We start from the raw sequence: 21394 nt of genomic DNA, 5'->3' as shown, positions 1-21394 counted from the left end.
TAGTGTCCACAGATTAATAGCTTCTCATCACTGTGTGAGCTCGTTCATCCCCTCTTCCTCAAAGACTGGCCATTTACATTTTCCTTCCTCCATTTCTTCATGGGCCACACCCATCCACACTGCTTCCATTTCTCTCATCTGCTCTGCAATTGACCAGTGGCACGACTCTCTCCTCACAATATTTTTCAATGCACACAAGAAATTGTTATCCTTATATGTAAATGTCAACTAAATCCACAAAAAAATTAAAGAATAACACATATATTTCCAATGCACACACAAATATTTTGTGTTTAAAATACATTTTATATGAATTCACAAATCTATGGATTTAAAAGGATTTTTAATTTTAATCAAACACATATTTGGCTGTTGTTAAACCTGCATTTACTATTTGTGAACTCGACCCACTGCATCGGTGGGTCAATACTGCAATGACTCCCGGCAGCCTCTGATTCAACCAGCCTGTCCACCACAGACTGCTACCATCCACCAAGTAATACCTCATCATGCACCTGTAGGGACACCAGGGACGGGAGAAAGACTTTTGTTGAGCATGAGTAACTCATAGGGATATCTGTTTCCACAGACTGTACACATAGCACATACTTACACTTACCTACATACATATAATCACAGCAGCATACAGATGATCAATACACAAAATCATCATGGATACATTCATTGTTCGGCTCACAACAGTCAGCCTGGCTGATGTTCAGGGCTGCTGTTGAAGAAGGAACAAAACTCCTGCAGGATCATACTTTCCATCTTAGTGTTGTGTAACTCCGACCAGATAGCAGTATTGTGAGCTGATGGTTTACGCTTCAATAACATCTTTGGTATTGCTGTAAACTAGAAATTCAGAGCTTTCTAAACATACCATGATTCTTAACACAATGTCCGCTATAAACGAAGCAGCAAAACTTCACATTTTACAGTAACAATGAAGTTAATCTATGTTCTAGCCAAAATATTCCACCAAAACTTGTGTCATTTATGCCCAAAATGGCACATTGTAGTTACTTCTACAGTAAAGTTAGCATGTAGGTCTATCTGTGGACACACAATAAATACAGGTAGGGCTAGCAAACTTCACTACAGCTTTCCTGTAGTGAAGAGAGGAGTCTGCAAGACAGCATGTAGACCCTTCTCAACGTTGCGGCTGAAGGGAAGTCCCAGTTCCTCTTTCAATTTTCCATTTATCTGTCTCGTAGCATGGGGCTCTTGAGTCATATATGATTATTGACCAATAATCATAGTGTTTTATTTCTATACTACTATATTGCAATGTTTTTTTAATTGTATTTACATAAAATTTACAGTCCCAGTTGTAGTAACGAGTAGTAGAAGTATTTCAGTCTCTCAGGAGCTATTCCTTATTTTGGGTATGTTATTTTTTAAGGCTGTGATTTCCAGCAGCTTAGGGGGGGTTGTTAGGCACAACTTGAAGCAGAGCCTCAAGTGATTTATTGCTTTTATGAAAAGGTTACGACACATTCCTGGCAAGGCTTCATGAAATGAAAACACTGCAACAAAAAATGCAATTAGTTATGATGACAAATTAATTCTTCCGCCAAGCAATGAAGTTCTTCAGCAACATGGAACGGTTGCAATGCAAAGCAGAGATTGTTCAGACATGTAATCGCTGGTCTTTGCTGGTACAGGGGTGTTTAGATGTTAATCACCTCCTTGGGCTCTCTAGTAGACCTAGTATACCTTGTACCACTACTTGAGCATAAGGAAAACAAATTCTCATCATGTTGCAGTTACATTATAACCACATATGTATCCACGACCAGCAACTATTATATTCACTTTCCCCTAGTTGTGGTCACTAAACTAAACTAGCCCAGTTACTTGCTGAGTAACTACGCTACCATTTATCAAAATTACTGAGACAGTGTACTATGACATACTTCTAAATGAACTTTTTACCTTAGTTTTTTTTAGATTTGCATCATATGTGAAATGTAGAGAGCAACAATGAAAAATATTCAATCCCCCAACAATCCAGAATGGGTATTCCACAAGGCTCACTCTTTGGCTTCTGCTTTTCAGCTTATACATAAATGACTGGCCATCGTGCTGCAAAAGATCTGTTTGTTAAATCTACGCTGATCTTACCCTGAATCTTAAAAAGACTGCATCAATGTGTTTTTACATTAAAAGTAAAACACAACCTTTCAATCAAAAATAAATTAAGAGGAAATAAAGGAAGTAAATTATTAAAATTTTTAGGTCAATGATTTCAATTTTTTGAATCATTTTGGATTTCCAACTAAAAGTTGCACACTTTAACACTTATGTTTTGTGTTACTGATGTAGACAGGCTTCACAATCAACTGTCACTAAATAAACAACCACGGAAATAATGGATCAAAAACTAATTTAATGGCACCACTGTATAATTCAGAAAAGGAACAATTTGCTTAGTTATAATTTTTTTCTATAAGTTTTCTTTCATCAAATCAGTTTTTAAATTAGTGAACATCTCACCCCAGCTGTACATTGTCCATATTTCACAAAAAATAAATACCAATACAATAGATTTAGGGGATCAGCAAACTGCAGATTGGCACAGCTTAAATCAACTTTGTGTCAGTCACCTTAAAGTTAAACAAATACATTTTATACATCATTGATGGCTGAATTAGGTTGTGTAGAGGGCGGGATGTGACTCTGAACCAGCTGTGCACATTTACAGGTAAATTTGGGATTTATAAAAAGGTTTTATGAATCAGAATTTTTTTGGGTGTACATGCATTTCCTCCTTTCAAAGTATGTAACATTTAGTGTGGATCCTACACGCTGTTTTATAATTGAGACCCCTAAACTTGTGACTTTTTGCTGACACAGTGACACTTTTCTCTTCATAAACCAGATATAAATGTCTAAATGCACAATAGGTAGTGAGAATTAAGTCATGAGGGGTTAATCTTCTTGGTTTGGGTCATTTTAAGGCTGACAGTTAATATGATAAGCTGAGTTAATCTTCTTTTGAAAGACTAATGTTCTGAAGTGTTTGCTTTGAACGTAACTTGTTTCCTGTTCTGATGCTGTTTAAATTTTTTAAAAACAAATGTTTTGTCCTCTTCCAATGTTAAATATGAAGACAAAGAAATATTGTTTCACTCACGCAGGTTTCAAGTGAATTAACTTTTGGTTTTTAGAGGATGGAAGAGGTTAAACTCAATTATCAAACATTTACAAAACACTTTCTTCCTTACAGGAAGATGCAAGACGCCATTGACCCGAATGTGATACTGATCGACCTGTCTCCTCTCCTAAACACTGAAATCGACAACATTCGTCTGGAGTTCAAGAAGCTGCAGAACAACTTGAAATCAAAACTCATCGAGGATCCGGACGATGAAGACGAATACCCGGACGGTACAGTGATGTTGTTCTTGTTATATTTGAGCTCACTAAAAACACAGATGGTCCTTTTCTGAGCCCCCTTCACTTTATTAAGATAAGATAATGTGTAATGTGACTAATAATAATTAATATTATTAGTCACATTACTATCCCTATTTTCATGGCTATAATTCTACTGTAATAATTGCTGCTGTTATTATAAGTAGTCTTATTATATGAATCATTTATGTCATATGCATTGAATGTGTTGTATCTCTGTTATGCTGCTCATTCTGTACACATGACATCTATTGCATTCTGTCCATCCTGGGAGAAGGATCCCTCCTCTGTCGTTCTCCCAGAGGTTTCTTCCTTTTTTCTCCCTGTTAAAGGGGTTTTTTAGGGGAGTTTTTCCTGTGCCGATGTGAGGGAAGGACAGAGGATGTTGCATGTGCACAGATTGTAAAGCCCTCTGAGGCAAATTTGTAATTTGTGATTCTGGGCTATACAAAATAAACTGAATTGAATTGAATAGATAAGATAATCCTTTATTAGTCCCGCAGCGGGGAAATTTACAGGATTACAGCAGCAAAGAGGATAGTGCAAAACAAGAGACATAGTAAATAAAAAAAACACAAGATCAAAATAAGTATTATAAATAAGCAAATGAGCAATAAAAACCAGTAAAAAAAAACAGTAAAGAACAGTAGAGAATCCACAGTAACTGAAATATTATATATACAGACAGAAACTATTATAAATATTATAAATATTGTATATATTGTATATACAGTGGGTACGGAAAGTATTCAGACCCCTTTAAATTTTTCACTCTTTGTTTCATTGCAGCCATTTGCTAAAATCGAAAAAGTTCATTTTTTTTCGCATTAATGTACACTCAGCAACCCATCTTCACAGAAAAAAACAGAAATGTAGAATTTTTTGCAAATTTATTAAAAAAGAAAAACTGAAATATCACATGGTCATAAGTATTCAGACCCTTTGCTGTGACACTCATATTTAACTCACATGCTGTCCATTTCTTCTGCTCCTCCTTGAGATGGTTCTACTCCTTCATTGGAGTCCATCCATCCATCCATCCATCTCCTTCCGCTTATCCGGGGCCGGGTCGCGGGGACAGCAAGCTAAGGAGGGTCCTCCAGACGTCCTTCTCCCCAGCAACACTTTCCAGCTCCTCCTGGGGAACCCCGAGGCGTTCCCAGGCCAGACGAGATATATAATCTCTCCAGCGTGTTCTGGGTCTACCCCGGGGCCTCTTACCAGTTGGACGTGCCTGGAAAACCTCTAAAGGGAGGCGTCCAGGAGGCATCCTGATCAGATGCCCGAGCCACCTCAGCTGGCCCCTTTCGACGCGAAGGAGCAGCGGCTCAACTCCGAGCTCCCTCCGGATGTCTGAGCTCCTCACCCTCTCTCTAAGGCTGAGCCCAGCCACCCTACGAAGGAAGCTCATTTCGGCCGCTTGTATTCGCGATCTCATTCTTTCGGTCACTACCCAAAGCTCATGACCATAGGTGAGGGTTGGAACGTAGATGGACTGGTAAATCGAGAGCTTTGCCTTTCGGCTCAGCTCCTTCTTCACCAAAACGGTCCGGTACAACGCCCGCATCACTGCTGACGCTGCACCGAACCGCCTGTCCATCTCCCGCTCCATTTTACCCTCACTCGTGAATAAGATCCCGAGATACTTGAACTCCCTCGCTTGGGGCAGTGACTCACTCCCAACCCAGAGGGTGCAATCCACCATTTTCCGGAAGAGAACCATGGCCTCAGACTTGGAGGTACTGACTCTCATCCCGACTGCTTCACACTCGGCTGTGAACCGCCCCAGTGCGTGCTGAAGGTCACGTTCTGAAGAAGCCAACAGAACCACATCATCTGCAAAAAGCAGGGATGCGATTCTGAGGTCCCCAAACCGGAAACTCTCCTCCCCCCGGCTGCGCCTTGAAATCCTGTCCATGAAAATCACAAACACGATTGATGACAATGGGCAGCCCTGGCGGAGGCCAACACGCACTGGGAACAAGCTCGACTTTGTGCCGAGTATCCGGACACAGCTCTCACTTTGGTCATACAAGGACCGAATGGCTCGTAGTAACGAACCAGGTACCCCATATTCCCACAGTACCCCCCACAGGACTCCCCGAGGGACACGGTCGAAGGCCTTCTCCAAGTCCACAAAACACATGTAGACTGGATGAGCAAACTCCCATGCACCCTCCAACAGACCTGCAAGGGTAAAGAGTTGGTCCGCTGTTCCACGTCCAGGACGGAATCCGCATTGCTCCTCCTGAATCCGAGGTTCGACAATCGGACGGAGCCTCCTTTCCAGCACCCTGGAGTAAACTTTCCCGGGGAGGCTGAGCAGTGTGATACCCCTATAATTGGAGCACACTCTCCGGTCCCCCTTTTTGAAAATGGGAACCACCACCCCGGTCTGCCACTCCACAGGCACTGTACCCGACTTCCACGCGACAGTGAAGAGACATGTCAACCAAGACAGCCCAACAATGTCCAGAGCCTTTAGCATCTCCGGTCGAATCTCATCCACTCCTGGCGCTTTGCCGCTGAAGAGCTTTTTAACTACCTCAACGACCTCCGCCAGGCATATGGACGAGACTTCCCCTGAGTCTTCAGACTCTGCCTCTTCCACAGAGGACGTGTTGGTCGGGTTCAGGAGTTCCTCAAAGTGTTCTTTCCACCGCTCGACAATATCCCCAGTCCGGGTCTGCAGTTCTCCCCCACTGCTGAGCACAGCCTGAGAAAAGCCCTGTTTCCCCTTTCTGAGTCGTCTCACGGTTTGCCAGAACTTCCTTGAGGCCATTCGAAAGTCCTTCTCCATGGCCTCGCCAAACTCCTCCCACACCCGGGTTTTGCCTCAGCAACCGCCGCAGCTGCAGCCCTTCTGGCCAACCGGTACCTGCCTGCTGATTCAGGAGACCCCTCGGCCAACCAAGCCCGAAAGGCCTCCTTCTTCAGCTTGACGGCCTCCTTCACCGCTGGTGTCCACCAGCGGGTTCTTGGATTGCCGCCACGACAGGCACCGATCGCCTTCCGACCACAACTCCTAGCAGCAGCTTCCACAATGGAGGATTTGAACATGGCCCACTCGGATTCCATGTCCCCAGCCTCCCCGGGATGCACGAGAAATTGTTCCGGAGGTGGGAGTTGAAGACCTTGCGGACAGGATCCTCAGCCAGACGTTCCCAGTTCACCCTCACTACACGTTTGGGTTTACCGGGTCTGTCCGGCAGCCTCCCCCGCCACCTGATCCAACTCACCACCAGGTGGTGATCAGTTGACAGCTCTGCTCCTCTCTTCACCCGAGTGTCCAAGACATACGGCCGCAGGTCTGATGACACAACTACAAAGTCGATCATAGACCTTTGGCCTAGGGTGTTCTGGTACCAAGTACACTTATGAACCTCCCCATGCTCAAACATGGTGTTTGTTATGGACAGTCCATGACTAGCACAGAAGTCCAACAACAAAGCACCACTCGGGTTCAGATCGGGCAGGCCGTTCCTCCCAATCACACCCCTCCAGGTTTCTCCATCGTTACCCACGTGAGCGTTGAAGTCTCCCAGAAGAACTATGGAGTCCCCAGTCGGCGCCCTTTCCAGAACACCACCCAAGGACTCCAAGAAGGCAGGAGTTTGGTTCCAGAACCGGTGCTATGCGTGGAGGTGAGCCCAACTATATCTAGCTGGTAGCGTTCCACCTCCCGCACCAGCTCCGGTTCCTTCCCCGCCAGAGAGGTGACATTCCACGTCCCTAGAGCTAGTCTGTGATGCCGGGGGTCAGCACGCCCAGGTTTCCGCCCCAGCCTGCCGCCCAGCTCACATTGCACCCGACCCCAATGCCTATCCCTGCGGGTGGTGGGCCCACAGGGTGGCGGCACCATGTAGCTTTTTCGGGCTGGGCCCGGCCACCAGACGCTCGCCGGCGAGCTCCCCTACCAGGTCTGGCTCCAGGAGGGTGCCCCGATTTCCCTATTGCGGGCGAGGTGCCACAACCTTGTATCATCCGATTCATTGAGGTTTGGTGAATCGCTCTTAGTCTGACCCCTCCCCCGAGACCACTTTGCCTTGGGAGACCCTACCAGGAGCTATTGCCCCCGACAACACAGCTCTCAGGATCACTGGGGCACACAAACCCCTCCACCACGATAAGGTGGCGATTCATTGGAGGAGTGGTGGAGATGCCGGGGATTGAACCCGGGGCCTCGTACATTGGAGTCATACGTCATTGGAGTCCAGCTGTGTTTAATTAAACTGATTGGACTTGATTAGGAAAGGCACACACCTGTCTATATAAGACCTTACAGCTCACAGTGCATGTCAGAACAAATGAGAATCATGAGGTCGAAGGAACTGCCCAAGGAGCTCAGAGACAGAATTGTGGCAAGGCACAGATCTGGCCAAGGTTACAAAAGAATTTCTGCAGCACTCAAGGTTCCTAAGAGCACAGTGGCCTCCATAATCCTTAAATGGAAGAAGTATGGGATGACCAGAACTCTTCCTAGACCTGGCCGTCCAGCCAAACTGAGCAATCGTGGGAGAAGAGCCTTGGTGAGAGAGGTAAAGAAGAACCCAAAGATCACTGTGGCTGAGCTCCAGAGATGCAGTAGGGAGATGGGAGAAAGTTCCACAAAGTCAACTATCACTGCAGCCCTCCACCAGTCGGGGCTTTATGGCAGAGTGGCCCGACGGAAGCCTCTCCTCAGTGCAAGACATATGAAAGCCCGCATAGAGTTTGCCAAACATGGAGGACTCCCAAACTATGAGAAATAAGATTCTCTGGTCTGATGAGACCAAGATTGAACTTTTTGGCGTTAATTCTAAGCGGTATGTGTGGAGAAAACCAGGCACTGCTCATCACCTGCCCAATACAATCCCAACAGTGAAACATGGTGGTGGCAGCATCATGCTATGGGGGTGTTTTTCAGCTGCAGGGACAGGACGACTGGTTGCAATTGAAGAAAAGATGAATGCGGCCAAGTACAGAGATATCCTGGAAGAAAACCTCCTCCAGAGTGCTCAGGACCTCAGACTGGGCCGAAGGTTCACCTTCCAACAAGACAATGACCCGAAGCACACAGCTAAAATAACAAAGGAGTGGCTTCGGAACAAGTCTGTGACCATTCTTGACTGGCCCAGCCAGAGCCCTGACCTAAACCCAATTGAGCATCTCTGGAGAGACCTGAAAATGGCTGTCCACCAACGTTCACCATCCAACCTGACAGAACTGGAGAGGATCTGCAAGGAAGAATGGCAGAGGATCCCCAAATCCAGGTGTGAGAAACTTGTTGCATCATTCCCAAGAAGACTCATGGCTGTACTAGCTCAAAAGGGTGCTTCTACTCAATACTGAGCAAAGGGTCTGAATACTTATGACCATGTGATATTTCAGTTTTTCTTTTTAATAAATTAGCAAAAATTTCTACATTTCTGTTTTTTTCTGTCAAGATGGGTTGCTGAGTGTACATTAATGCGAAAAAAAATGAACTTTTTCGATTTTAGCAAATGGCTGCAATGAAACAAAGGGTGAAAAATTTAAAGGGGTCTGAATACTTTCCGTACCCACTGTATATTATTGTGTTATAGATTAGAATTTTACCCACAATCAGTGAATGTGATCAGATCGTTACTCACCACGAACCTTGTTTGCTTCGTTATGCCGTCTGCACTTAGGTGACAGGGTGGTTTACTAGACTATTTGAAATGGAGGCAATTCAGGGTCCAAACAGATATCCTGCACACCCGCTGTCCATAAGGAGGTGTTTGTCGACTTAAATGTGCTGAAAAAGCTCCTTTCCATTGAAGATGTGGCTGCCTGTGATTCCATCATCCCATTGTTAAACACCTCTGTTGTCCGTCATCTGGATGAGCTTGTTCCAAGCAATTGACAAGCAGGTGGAGAGGACCTCCTCTTAATAACTTCAACAATACGAAGTCTTAAATGTGAAGTCTTACTTGATTTCATACCTGCCTTGGCTAAATAACAGTCAGAATTAAGAGGAAACGCAGACAAGTTGAGGTGGGAATGGAAAAGGACAGTCTGGTGGTTTTATATTAAATTCTGAAAGAACCAATGTCCACTTATCAAGAACCCTCCTGTTTGTCCAACACCATAGCAACAATAATGAACCCTCTTCCTGTGAACAATTTCTGTCTTTCTTCAAAAACAAATTTAATTTCCAACTGATAACTTCAAATACCGATAGTTTAAATAGAAATGAGGAAGTACCAATAAACCTGCTTTTTTCTTTTACAATGCGTTTTCACAACTGTGCTCTGATCATGTTGTAGAGCTGCTGAATGAAATCAAAAAGCTTCATGAAGCCTTCATGTTGGGCGAGAAGAGACTGAGAAATGCCAACAAAGCTCTGGAGGACTCCATGGACACCAGACAGGAAGCCAAACATAAACTGAGCATGTGCAGCAGCAGAGGAGACATGGCGTCGCTGGAGAAGAAGGTCCAAGAGCTAAGCGTGCTCAAGCTCAACCGAGTGGTGAGTACTAACCTGCAGATACTACTGTATGAAGTTGCTGTGTGCTGTGTGCAGCAGCGTCAGCTAATAATGGTGAGTCAGGTGAATGAGCCTCTTTGTGAACTTTCACCATTGTGTTATGGTCTGATGCAGATCTGTGGAGGACCAGGTCTGGAGGACTGTTCAGGATGTGGTGGAGCTCTGTGTGGTCTGGATTCGGGAAAAAGGAAATGTGGAGGTCCAAACTGTGACGGAGTCATTCCAGTCAGTCAGAAAACTTCAGAGACAGCAGAGAGAGTGAAGCAGCAACTCATCACTCTCCCATTCAGTCTGCAGGAGTCCAAGAACAAGGCAGGTTTACACTGGGAGGACTGGTGCTGGAACTGGAACAGACTAGAGGTCTAGTACACCTCATTGGGTTTTAAGAGGGTCCAGATAACCCAGCTTTTAATTTGAAGGATGTCTTTTAATGCCTGAGACAACAGTAACATTATAACAAGGGGTTAAATTTGACCAGAGATAAGTTAGTGTTTATTAAATCAAGATTGACTAATTAAAGTGGGTTGCACCTCTCAAACTAGTTCTTTAAAATGAGTAGTTGTTACTTCATATTTATACATGTCTTGGTGTACCACAAGTGAGCTGTTTGGGGCCATTACTTTTCTCCCAATTCACAAATGATCGTCCTCCTGTTCTCAATCAAACAAAAGCAGATATGTATGCAGATAATACAATACTATATCTATATCAGCAGTATTAACAGGATAATTGTCTAGTGCTTTTAGTAGGGAATTACAATCAGTTGTAATGTAGGCAAGCGATCACAAGTTAGTTAGTTGATCAAAAACGAGAAGTAATTGAATAGAGTTTATTTAAGTAATAACATTTTCATAATAGTTATAATAATAATTATTATTATGATACATTCATTTATATAGCACTTTAAAAAGGTGTTTGAAGACATTTATCATGGTAAAGGCAGAGTTAATAGTCACATAGACAGGATAGCACAGTGGGCTGCAGATTAGCTGCCAGCATGTGACTTCCCAATTTGTTGTAATGGATACCATCAGTCTTAAAAAGGTTTGGATGTGTAGGAGTTGGACCACTGATAAAAGCAGACTTTTCCACAACTTCTAAAAATGTTTTAAATCAATTTCTATCATCTTGGACTGTTGAACGGCTGTGTGGTTTATTTCCACATGAACCATTACTGTCTGAATGGAGGTCAGCAGTGCACCAGGAAGGGACAGTGTGGAAACAGAAACAGACGTTCCTTATGCAATCTAGAGCTGAAACATTCCACAAGTAACTCCATAACTAAAAGGCATCCATCATTTTGTTTCACTTTGTTTAGTCATATTTGATCAGTTTAAATGACTCACACAGCTGAATATAAATTATACATATTATTAATCAATTTCAATTTTGAATTGCATCACATCATGACAGTTTGATCAGTTAAAGTTATAGTACATTTATAGGAGTAGCTCATGAGACTTAAACGTACTTAAAGTGCTTTGAAATGTATTATTATTAATTGATTACATTTTTAAGATCAACTGGCTCTGAATGTTTGATTGTACAGCAGTTGAAGTGCCGCTGAAGTACTCGTAGGCTATCTCCTGGAAGATGGAACTCAAAAGACCTCGTGTTTAAAAGCCACACCGACCTGTGAACGAATGCATCACATCACTGTGTCCAACCCGAACCCTTATCTCGTGGGGAGATGCTGAGGAAGAAGCCGGGTCAGCAGAAGCTTGTCACTATGTCTCCTCAGGTTGTCCCCCCACTACACCAAAATACGGAATAGTTTGCAGTCATTGGACATTAAACAACTAAAATTGATTTTAAAAAGACTATGCAAATAGGACAGGTTTTGCTACATAGTGTCTGACTATATGAACATTAACGAGGAACATTGACGGTTTTACATTTTTATTTCATTGCATTTTTTTTATTTGCTGGGCCTTTTTCCTGATGGTGGCGATGTTGGAGGCCGACTTTAGTTCCTGAGATATTGTGGATCCCAGAAACTTGAAGGACTCCACAGCCGACACAGTGCTGTTGAGTATGGTGAGGGGGGGCAGTGTTGGAAGGCTTCTCCTAAAGTCCACTGTCATCTCCACAGTTTTGAGGTTGTTCAGCTCCAGGTTGTTCTGACCACACCAGAGGTCCAGCTGATCAACCTCCCGTCTGTACGCAGACTCATCACCGTCCCAGATGAGGCCGATGATCGTTGTGTCGTCTGTGAACTTCAGGAGTTTAACAGCTGGATCTCCTGAGGTGCAGTCGTTGGTGTAGAGGGAGAAGAGCAGTGGGGAGAGCACACATCCCTGGGGGGCGCCGGTGCTGATAGTCCAGGTGCTGGATGTGATTTTTCCCAGCCTCACCTGCTGGGTCCTGTCTGTCAGGAAGTTAGTGATCCACTGACAGGTGGGGGCTAAAAGATAATTGTTAATGATATGTGATGATTGTGGTGGAAATCTTAGAGCTAGTTCCTTCGAGACAGAAGAAGTTTCGGCAGACCCGGATGTCTTAAGCAGTAACATTTATTGTTTCTCGATCGAGGAGAACAGGGAAAAACACCACGTGTGAATCACAGCGTACTGCTACCCAATTCTGAAGATGGTGTCTTTGAGCACAGTATTTAACCTTCCCCAGTCCAGCTTAGTTCCATTATATAAGATAAGATAATCCTTTATTAGTTCCGCAGCGGGGAAATTTACAGGATTTACAGCAGCATAGGGTAGAGTGCAAACAAGAGACATAGTAAAAAAACAAGATCAGAACAGGTATTATAAATAAGCAAATAAGCAATAAAAACAGTAAAGAATCCACAATAACTGAAATATTATATATACAGACAGAATAACTATTGCACAGTGTATTTGTATTGCACAGTGTATTAGTGTCATGTGGTCTACTGGGAGCAGAGCTGGTTGTGCAGCCTGACAGCAGCAGGAAGGAAAGACCTGCAGTACCTCTCCTTCACCACCAGGGGTGAAGCAGCCGGTGGCTGAAGGAGCTGCACAGAGCTGCCAGGGTGTCCTGCATGGGGTGAGAGGTGTTGTTCATCAGGGATGACAGCTTGGCCATCATCCTCCTGTCTCCCACCACCTCCACCGTATCCAGTGGACACCCCAGCACACTGCTGGCCTTCCTGACAAGCTTGTTCAGTCTCTTCCTGTCAGCTGTCGAGATGCTGCTGCCCCAGCAGACCACTGCATAAAAAATGGCTGATGCCACCACAGAGTCGAAAAAGGTCCTCAGGAGTGCTCCCTGCACTCCAAAAGAAGAAAAAAAGTCTCCTCAGCAGATACAGTCTGCTCTGACCCTTTTTATAAAGTACATTTGTGTGATTAGTCCAGTTTATTGTTCAAGTGAACACCCAGGTATTTTACAATCTCAATGTCCTGTCCCTGGATGTTCACTGGTTCTGGAGGACAGTGTTTACCCCGGCGGAAATCCACCACCAGCTCTTTGGTTTTACCAGAGTTGATCTGGAGGCGGTTCCGCCGGCACCATCCTATGAAGTCCTGGTTCAGTTCTCTGTATTCCCTCTCATCACCGGCGGAGATGAGGCAGACAATTGCAGAGTCATCAGAGAACTTTTGCAGGTGGCAGGTAGCAGAGTTGTATTTGAAGTCCGATGTGTAGATGGAGAAGAGGAATGGAGCCAGAACGGTTCGTTGTGGGGCCCCTGTGCTGCAGGACACCCGATCTGACTCACACTCCCTTAACCTCACATACTGTGGACGGTTGGTGAGGTAGTCCAGTATCCATGCAGTGAGGTGGTGGTCCACCCCGGTCTGCTCCAGCTTGTCCCTCAGAAGCAAAGGCTGGATGGTGTTGAAGGCACTGGAGAAGTCGAAGAACATGACTCTCACAGTGCTTCCAGCCTTTTCCAGGTGAGAGAGGCATCTTTGTAGCAGGTAGATGACAGCGTCATCCCCCCGATGCCAGGTTGGTAGGCAAACTGAAGTGGGTCCAAAGATGAGGTCACCAGGGGGCGGAGGTGCACAAGGACCAGCCTCTCCAGGGTCTTCATCAGGTGGGATGCTTAAGCCACCGGCCTGAAGCTGTTGAAGTCCTTGAGCCGTGGGGTCTTTGGTACTGGTACCACGCAGGATGTCACCCTTAGCTGTGGTACCCTCCCCAGCTTCAAGCTCAAGTTGAAGACGTGTTCCACTATCCTGCACAGCTGGTCTGCGCAGGATTTGAGGAGCCTTGAGCTGATGCCGTCTGGACCCCCGGCCTTTCTCACCTTTATCTTCTTCAGTTCTTTTCTCACCTGGTTATTTGTGAAGGGCAAGTTGGGGGTGGAGGGGGGTGGGTGTGCTGTAGGTTGTTGGAGTGGGGGTGGGGTGCTGGTGGAGTGCAGTGTTTGAGGAGTGTGGAGGGGAGCCGAGTGTTTTGGAAAAGGGGGTGGAGGAAGAGGGGCAATCTACAGGGGATGCAGACGATGGGGGTTGCAGCAGCAGGGGGTCTGGATGGGGGGAGGGGTGGGTGGCTGATCAAATCTGTTAAAGAATGAGTTCAGATCATTCACCCACTGTTGGTCCCCCACAGGCTGTTGGTTGGGCCCCTTGTGGCCAGACATGGCCTTGAGGCTCTTCCAGACTCCGCTGATGTTGTTCTGCTGCAGCTGATCCTCCATCTTCGTCCTGTAGACATTTTTCCCTTCCCTGATCTTCCTCCTCAGCTCCCTCTGCACAGTCCTCAGCTCCTCCTTGTTTCCTGATCTAAAAACCCTCTTCTTCTCCTTGCGGCGGGTCTTTATCTCAGGAGTGATCCATGGTTTGCTGTTGGAAAAACACTGTACAGTCCTGGTGGGTACGGTGTTCTCTACACAAAAGTTTATGTAGTCCGTTATGCAGTCTGTGAGACTGTCGATGTCCTCCCCATGGGCATCACTGAATACTTCCCACACAGTTGACTCAAAACAGTCCTTCAGAGCCTCCTCGGCTTCATCGGACCATCGTTTGACTGTGCGGGTCACAGCTGGCTGCCTGTGTAGAGGTTTGTACACAGGCAGGAGGTGCACCAGGTTGTGGTCAGATCTTCCCAGGGGAGGGAAAGGTGATGATGTGTATGCCTCTTTGGTGTTGGCATAGAAGAGATCCAGTGTTTTATTGTCTCTGCTGTGGCATGTGACGTATTGTGTGAGTGTGGGCCGAGTGGAGGACGGAGGGGCATGGTTAAAGTCACCAGAGAGAAATCCAAATCCAAATAGGGTTAGTTCTACAACAGCCTGGCATGTGTGAGGATTCTATTGGATATAGGATCTAAACAAGGAAATACATCTACCGTTGCTGTGCTAGCAACAACATAGCCTCTGTACAGTCTCTCTTATCCAGCGTCTCCAACCAGGCGCCAGCCTGTTGAGTCTAAACCGAAAATTCCTTCACAATGATAAAGTATTTTTGTTGGACTCTACAGGGAGATTTGTAATCGAGTTCCAACTGCCCTGTTGTTGTGGAGGCTGATAGAATGATACGTTGATAAAGATGATGAATCTGCGAATACTGTTGGTTTTGTTGATGTGAATTTATTGTTTTACTTTTGCAGTTTTTTGCTTTTTGTTCCCTCAGGCCCTGGATTGAGGATAAAGCTGTCATGTTGAAGGAATTTCATCCGCAGCGATAATGATTGGCTCCATAAAGCGAGTTGCAGTATTATTAATTGCATCAATTAATATTTTTTTGGGGCAGATTACTTAATTATCCTGATTTTGGTGCTATATTAAAAATAATCTTGATTTATAATGAAACATATTCATTTCCCCTCCTTTGTTGCTGTTATTCAGCACTTGTAGCCTAAATGTACAACGTGACAGTTGGTCTTTGTGGTAATTGTCCCGCCCCTCCTCAATTGTGATCGTCAGCTGGGTAAAAAGTGACTGTGACAAGCACAGCGATTTACCCAGAAAGTGTCCGACTTGCGTCTCTGCTTTTGATGATATGTTTCTGTGGTTAGGATGAGAGGCTGATGCCCTGGTTCTCTGCGGTGGATTGCTTCCTCTGGGCTTGGAGTGACTGGTTGCCACGTGCAAAAGAGCTCATGTATCTTGTGATCTTGTTCACAAGTGAGGGTAAAATGTAATGTGAGACCGACAGGCTGTGTGGTGCTCTGTCTACACTAATGAAGACTTTGTACTGGACCACTGTGGTGAAGCGGGAGCTGAGCCGGAAAGCAGAGCTCTGGATTTACCAGTTCATCAACATTTTTACCCTCACCTATAGTCATGAGCTTTGGGTAGTGACCTAAAGAACAAGGTTGGGGGTACAAGCATCCATTGTAGGGGGTCTGGACTCATCTGTAGAGGTAAGGTGAGGAGCTCAGACATCCAGTGTAACGGGTGTACAAAGGACCCAGATGCAGTTTGACAGACACGAGGACTAGTTGGAATAAGTCTTTATTCAGGACAGTACAAACAGAAGGAAACCGGGCGTGAGCAGACTCACAGGTAACTCCAGCTGGTAATACACAAAACCGCCACAGGAACAGGCAGACAGAGGTCGGGGACAGAAGGCTGATGCGTTTACCGGGGCAGAGACGAGGCAGAAGAGTCCAGGGCAGGCGAGGTTGGTACCAAGGGATCAGTCCGAAGATGAATGCGGGAAAGTCTGGCATAGTGCGGAGAACGATCTGCCAACAAGTGAGTGAGTGACTGGGGTTTAACTACTGAGGTGAGTAGGTGCAGCAGAGTGGGCAGGTGAGAATGATTGAGCTGATGAGGTGGGTGAGAGATAGAGTGGCAGGGGAGAAGGGGCAGAGCTGTGAGCAGGGAGTGGCTGAGAGGTGAGTGTGAGGCAGAGACAGGGAGTGGCTGGCAGGTGAACGGAGTGAGCTAATTAGGTGAGTGAGACAGAGTGACAGGGAGTATGGAGCTACTGACAGGGGAATATGGGGCAGAACTGTGACATCCAGAGGGAACTTGGAGTAAAGCCCCCGCTCCTTTAGGTCGAAAAGGACCAGCTGAGGTGGTTTAGGCATCTGATCAGGATTCTCCTGGACGCCTCCCTTTGGGAGGTTAGTTATGACTCAGAGGGTAGAGCAGGTCATCCTTTAACCACAGGGTTGGTAGTTTGATCCCCTGTTACTACTGTTCACATGTCATGAGCAAGACACTGATCACCAAGTTGCTCCCCGGGTGCTCAACAGCAGCCCACTACTCGGGGCGACTATGACTCAGTGGTGGAGCAGGGTTGTCCTTCAATCGGAGGATCAGCGGAACGATCCCCGGCTCCATTAGTCCATGTCGATGTGTCCTTAGGCAAGACCGTTAACCCCAAATTGCTCCTGCAGGCTATGCCTGTGGTGTATGAATGGGTATGAATGCTAGTTAGTGTCCTGATGGGCAGGTGGCCCCTGCCATCAGTTTATAAATGGGTGAGTGATGACATGCAGTGTTAAAGCGCTTTGAGTGGTCTGTAAACCAGGAAAGCGCAATACAAGTACAATCCATTTAGTACTACTATTGCTTAGGATGATTAATGCAGAGGGTAAATTTCATACATGAACCTTTATGTATATGACAATTTAAATAAAGTTTAAGTCTACTCATTATTTCAAACTACTGAGATACATGTGGAGGTGCCTGAGCCCCATTATCAGATTGCTGGTAACTTTATTGCTTCACTGTTAAATAAATAACTGTATTTTGTGTCAGATCAATGATGCCAAACAGCAAGCTCAGGACACCAAAGACCAGGCCAAAGACCTCCAGGACCGGATCAACAAAAACATAGACTCTCTCAAGGGAGAGAAAAATAAAACCAAGGAGCTCATCCAGCGAGTCAAAGATTACCTCATAGGTCAGTGTTAAGGTGATACTGCAGGAACCTAGTCCTCAACTGGAGGACTGTGGTTCAGCACGTTGATCAGTTTACAGATGAGACTGTATTATTGAGCTCAAGGTCATATATCAGAGCTTTGAAAAGATAAATTCTGTGGAAATAATGACTTGAACAATATCTTTGTTCCTGAAACTAAATATATTGACTCCAACATGAATTACACACAGAATTATTCCTTAAAGTAAAGCATCAGTAGCCTCCTTTACTCAACTAGAGGAGAGTCAAAAAAAACACATCCTATAGCAGCAGATTTGAACAGTTTTCTTTAAAACACAATAAAGTGAGTGTCTTTCTGCATCAACTACTAACTTTTATATGTTATATGTATTTTTGTTGAAGCTGTTCAGAAATTTCAAAACATAACCAGCCTCTTTTTATTTAAAGTGCTGACTCACAAATCAGTGCTCCCTCATCCATTGCTCACAAGAAATCTTAGATAAAACACTGCAAACCTTTTAACAAGTTAATGCACCTGATGATATGATATGTAAGGAAGTTCATATAAAGAGATCCTGAAACATTATTAATCAGGTTTCCTCCCTGACAGATGAGATGGTTCCTCCAGAGGACATCAAGAAAATGGCCCAAGCTGTTCTGGACATCCACCTGCCAAAATCACCAAATCAGATCCGGTCAATGATCAATGACATCAATAATCTGCTGTCCAACACGAACAACCCCCCCAAGAACCTAGAGGAGCCCACAAAGACTGCCCAGACCCTGCGGCAGAAAGCTAAGGAACTCAAGTCAGTTTCTGAAAGCATGAAATTACCCTTGGCTTAACATTTCACATCTGTTGACTTTGTGAAAACAGGGACCATGACTAACTAACTAACCAACCAACTAACTAACTTCAACATGAAAATTCAACCAGCTTTAAGTAGAACACAAAATCTTAACTAAAACATCAAACTTTAACAAGCACACAAAACCTTCCTTAAACCCATGTTAACCAAAACACCATCTTTTACCAAAACAAAAGACTGGAAAAGTCTAAGACACAACACTTAAGCTGAACTCTAAACTTTAACCAAAACACCAAACTTAAGCTCTGCTAGCTGTCAGTTACCTGGAAGATGAAGCCTAATGGTTTGTTTTGACCTCCTGGATTATTGATTAGTGATTGGCTGAGTGACCTCACTGATCTGATATCAGACCAGGGTGCATGAAGACATCGTTGTATTTTGAAGCTGTCTTGTTATTGTTTCTTATGTTCAGGGAGCAGACAAAGAACATTGATGTGACAGAGATCAGCAGAGATATTTATGAAGCAGAGGAAGCTCAGGATAAAGCCAACGACGACCTGGACACAGGCAGCCAACACAAAGACATCGCCAAAGACCGAATCCAAGACGTAAAGATCAAAAATAGTGCAAATGTCTCAAACATCTTTCCCTTGATTCAGCCCTGCCTGATGTTGATGTTTTTAAATAGGTTGTTTGTCATTTTTCAGATGAAAAAAAAACTAGACGACATCGAGACAAAGCTGATGAATCGTCGACCTGAAGATCTGCAGGACGAGATCGAAGCCCTGAGGAGGAAAACTGAACAGAACAGAGAGGCGGCCAGAGACGCCCGAGAGGCTGCAGACTCTGCTTTAAACCAGACTACTGACACAGAACCAGTAAGACTACTGACACAGAACCAGTAAGACTGCTACCACATAACCAGTAAGACTACTGACACAGAACCAGTAAGACTACTGACACAGAACCAGTAAGACTGCTACCACATAACCAGTAAGACTACTGACACAGAACCAGTAAGACTGCTACCACAGAACCAGTAAGACTACTGACACATAACCAATAAGACTACTGACACAGAACCAGTAAGACTGCTGACACAGAACCAATAAGACTACTGACACAGAACCAGTAAGACTGCTGACACAGAACCAATAAGACTACTGACACAGAACCAATAAGACTGCTGACACAGAACCAGTAAGACTACTGACACAGAACCAATAAGACTGCTGACACAGAACCAGTAAGACTACTGACACAGAACCAATAAGACTGCTGACACAGAACCAGTAAGACTACTGACACAGAACCAGTAAGACTACTGACACAGAACCAAGAACACTGCTGACTGCTTAAATACGGCGGTGGCGTAGTGGAGAGCAAGGTAGTTCTCCAATCAGAGGGTCGGTGGTTCGATACCCGGCTTCGGCAGTCGATGTGTCCTTGGGCAAGACACTTAACCCCAAGTTGCTCCTGAAGGCTTGCCGTCGGTGTGGACTGGATGTTGCATGAATGTTAGTTAGAGTCTGATGGTGGCACCTTGCATGGTAGCCTGTCATCAGTGTGTGAATGGGTGAATGATATGTAATATACTACTGATTGTAAGTCAGTAGTATAGTATCTGCTAAAATGACTGACTGTAATACACGATATGCAGTACGCAGTATGCAGTACAGATTGAAAATGTAGTATGCAGTATGCAGTACATATTGTCTGAATACGCAGTATGCAGTACAGATTGTCTGAATACGCAGTATGCAGTACAGATTGAAGATCTAGTATACAGTTTGCAGTGCATACTGCATACAGTATGTACTGCAAACTGTGAGCAGCGCATGCAGTATGCAGTATGATTTTGAACACTACCTCTGTCTGTGTACCAGGAGCTGGATGATGTGATGAGGCTCTTTGAGCTCCTGAACCAGAAAAAGTCCAATGAGACAGTTGAAGGTGAAGCTGGAGAACGACTGAGGAAGATGATGGAGGAGGCAAAGAAGATGAAGGATCAGGTGGAGGACAAACTCCTACAGCTACAAGGTATTATTAGACCTCGAATTTGTGTTGTGACATCATACCTCATGCATTCAACAGGAACAGGAGTACTACTGCAGTATTCCTGTAACATGATTGTACTGTGTGTTGTCAGATCTGGAGGAGAAGATCCAGCTGCTGATCAAGAATAAAGAGGCCAAAGCAGCTGAGGTCTCCATGTTGTTAGAAACTGTGGATTCAATTAGACAGGAAATCTCCAAACGAGCTGAAGGATACGCCATCTGTACTTCATAAATACTACTGACTACTACATACTGTAATACTGTAAACCATGACTACTGAATACTACATAATGAATTACTGTACCTCATAAATACTACTGACTACTACATACTCAAACACAGGTTCTCATAAATACCACTGACTACTACAAACTTAAACGCAGATCTTCATAAATACTACTGACTACTACATACTAAAACACAGGTCTTCATAAATACTTCTGTCTACTACATACTCAAAACAGGTCTTCATAAATACTTCTGTCTACTACATACTCAAATACAAGTCTTCATAAATACTTCTGTTTACTACATACTAAAACACATGTCTTCATAAATACTACTCAGTTCTACAGGTTCACAAACCAGTACTACCAAAGTTTCAGACATGTGAAGCTTTAAAGGACCAGCAAGGTGTTTTTCTATATTTCTTTTATTGACAGTACATGGAAGAGGAAGAGAACCGCAGCGCTTTTTCTTCTGTTGGTTAAAAGTGTCAAACCTGTTTCACGTCTGACCACAGAATCACCTAGCTCACAGGTGTAACCAACAGTGATGTCTCATTGTACTGCAGCACACCTGTTCATCACCGCAGTACACCTGTTCATCGCTGCAATATACCGGTACATCACTGCAGTA

The 21394-nt window shown here is 44.6% G+C and overlaps 1 protein-coding gene across 1 annotated transcript in view; it reads left to right on the top strand.

The window, feature by feature from the left end:
- Nucleotides 1-20768, top strand: part of lamb4 (laminin, beta 4) — a 53801-nt gene extending 33033 nt beyond the window's left edge. The window contains 9 exon segments of the mRNA XM_054619712.1: nt 3233-3393; nt 9690-9892; nt 10025-10222; nt 17547-17691; nt 18281-18479; nt 18952-19087; nt 19187-19357; nt 20366-20519; nt 20629-20768. Of these exon segments, the coding sequence (XP_054475687.1) occupies nt 3233-3393; nt 9690-9892; nt 10025-10222; nt 17547-17691; nt 18281-18479; nt 18952-19087; nt 19187-19357; nt 20366-20519; nt 20629-20768 (1507 nt within the window).
- Nucleotides 20769-21394: the final 626 nt, after the last annotated feature.

This window comes from Anoplopoma fimbria, chromosome 19 (assembly GCF_027596085.1).
Source record: "Anoplopoma fimbria isolate UVic2021 breed Golden Eagle Sablefish chromosome 19, Afim_UVic_2022, whole genome shotgun sequence".
Classification (NCBI taxonomy): domain Eukaryota; kingdom Metazoa; phylum Chordata; class Actinopteri; order Perciformes; family Anoplopomatidae; genus Anoplopoma; species Anoplopoma fimbria.
The sequence above is the reverse complement of the archived record's forward strand: the minus strand, read 5'-3'. Positions and strand labels throughout refer to the sequence as shown.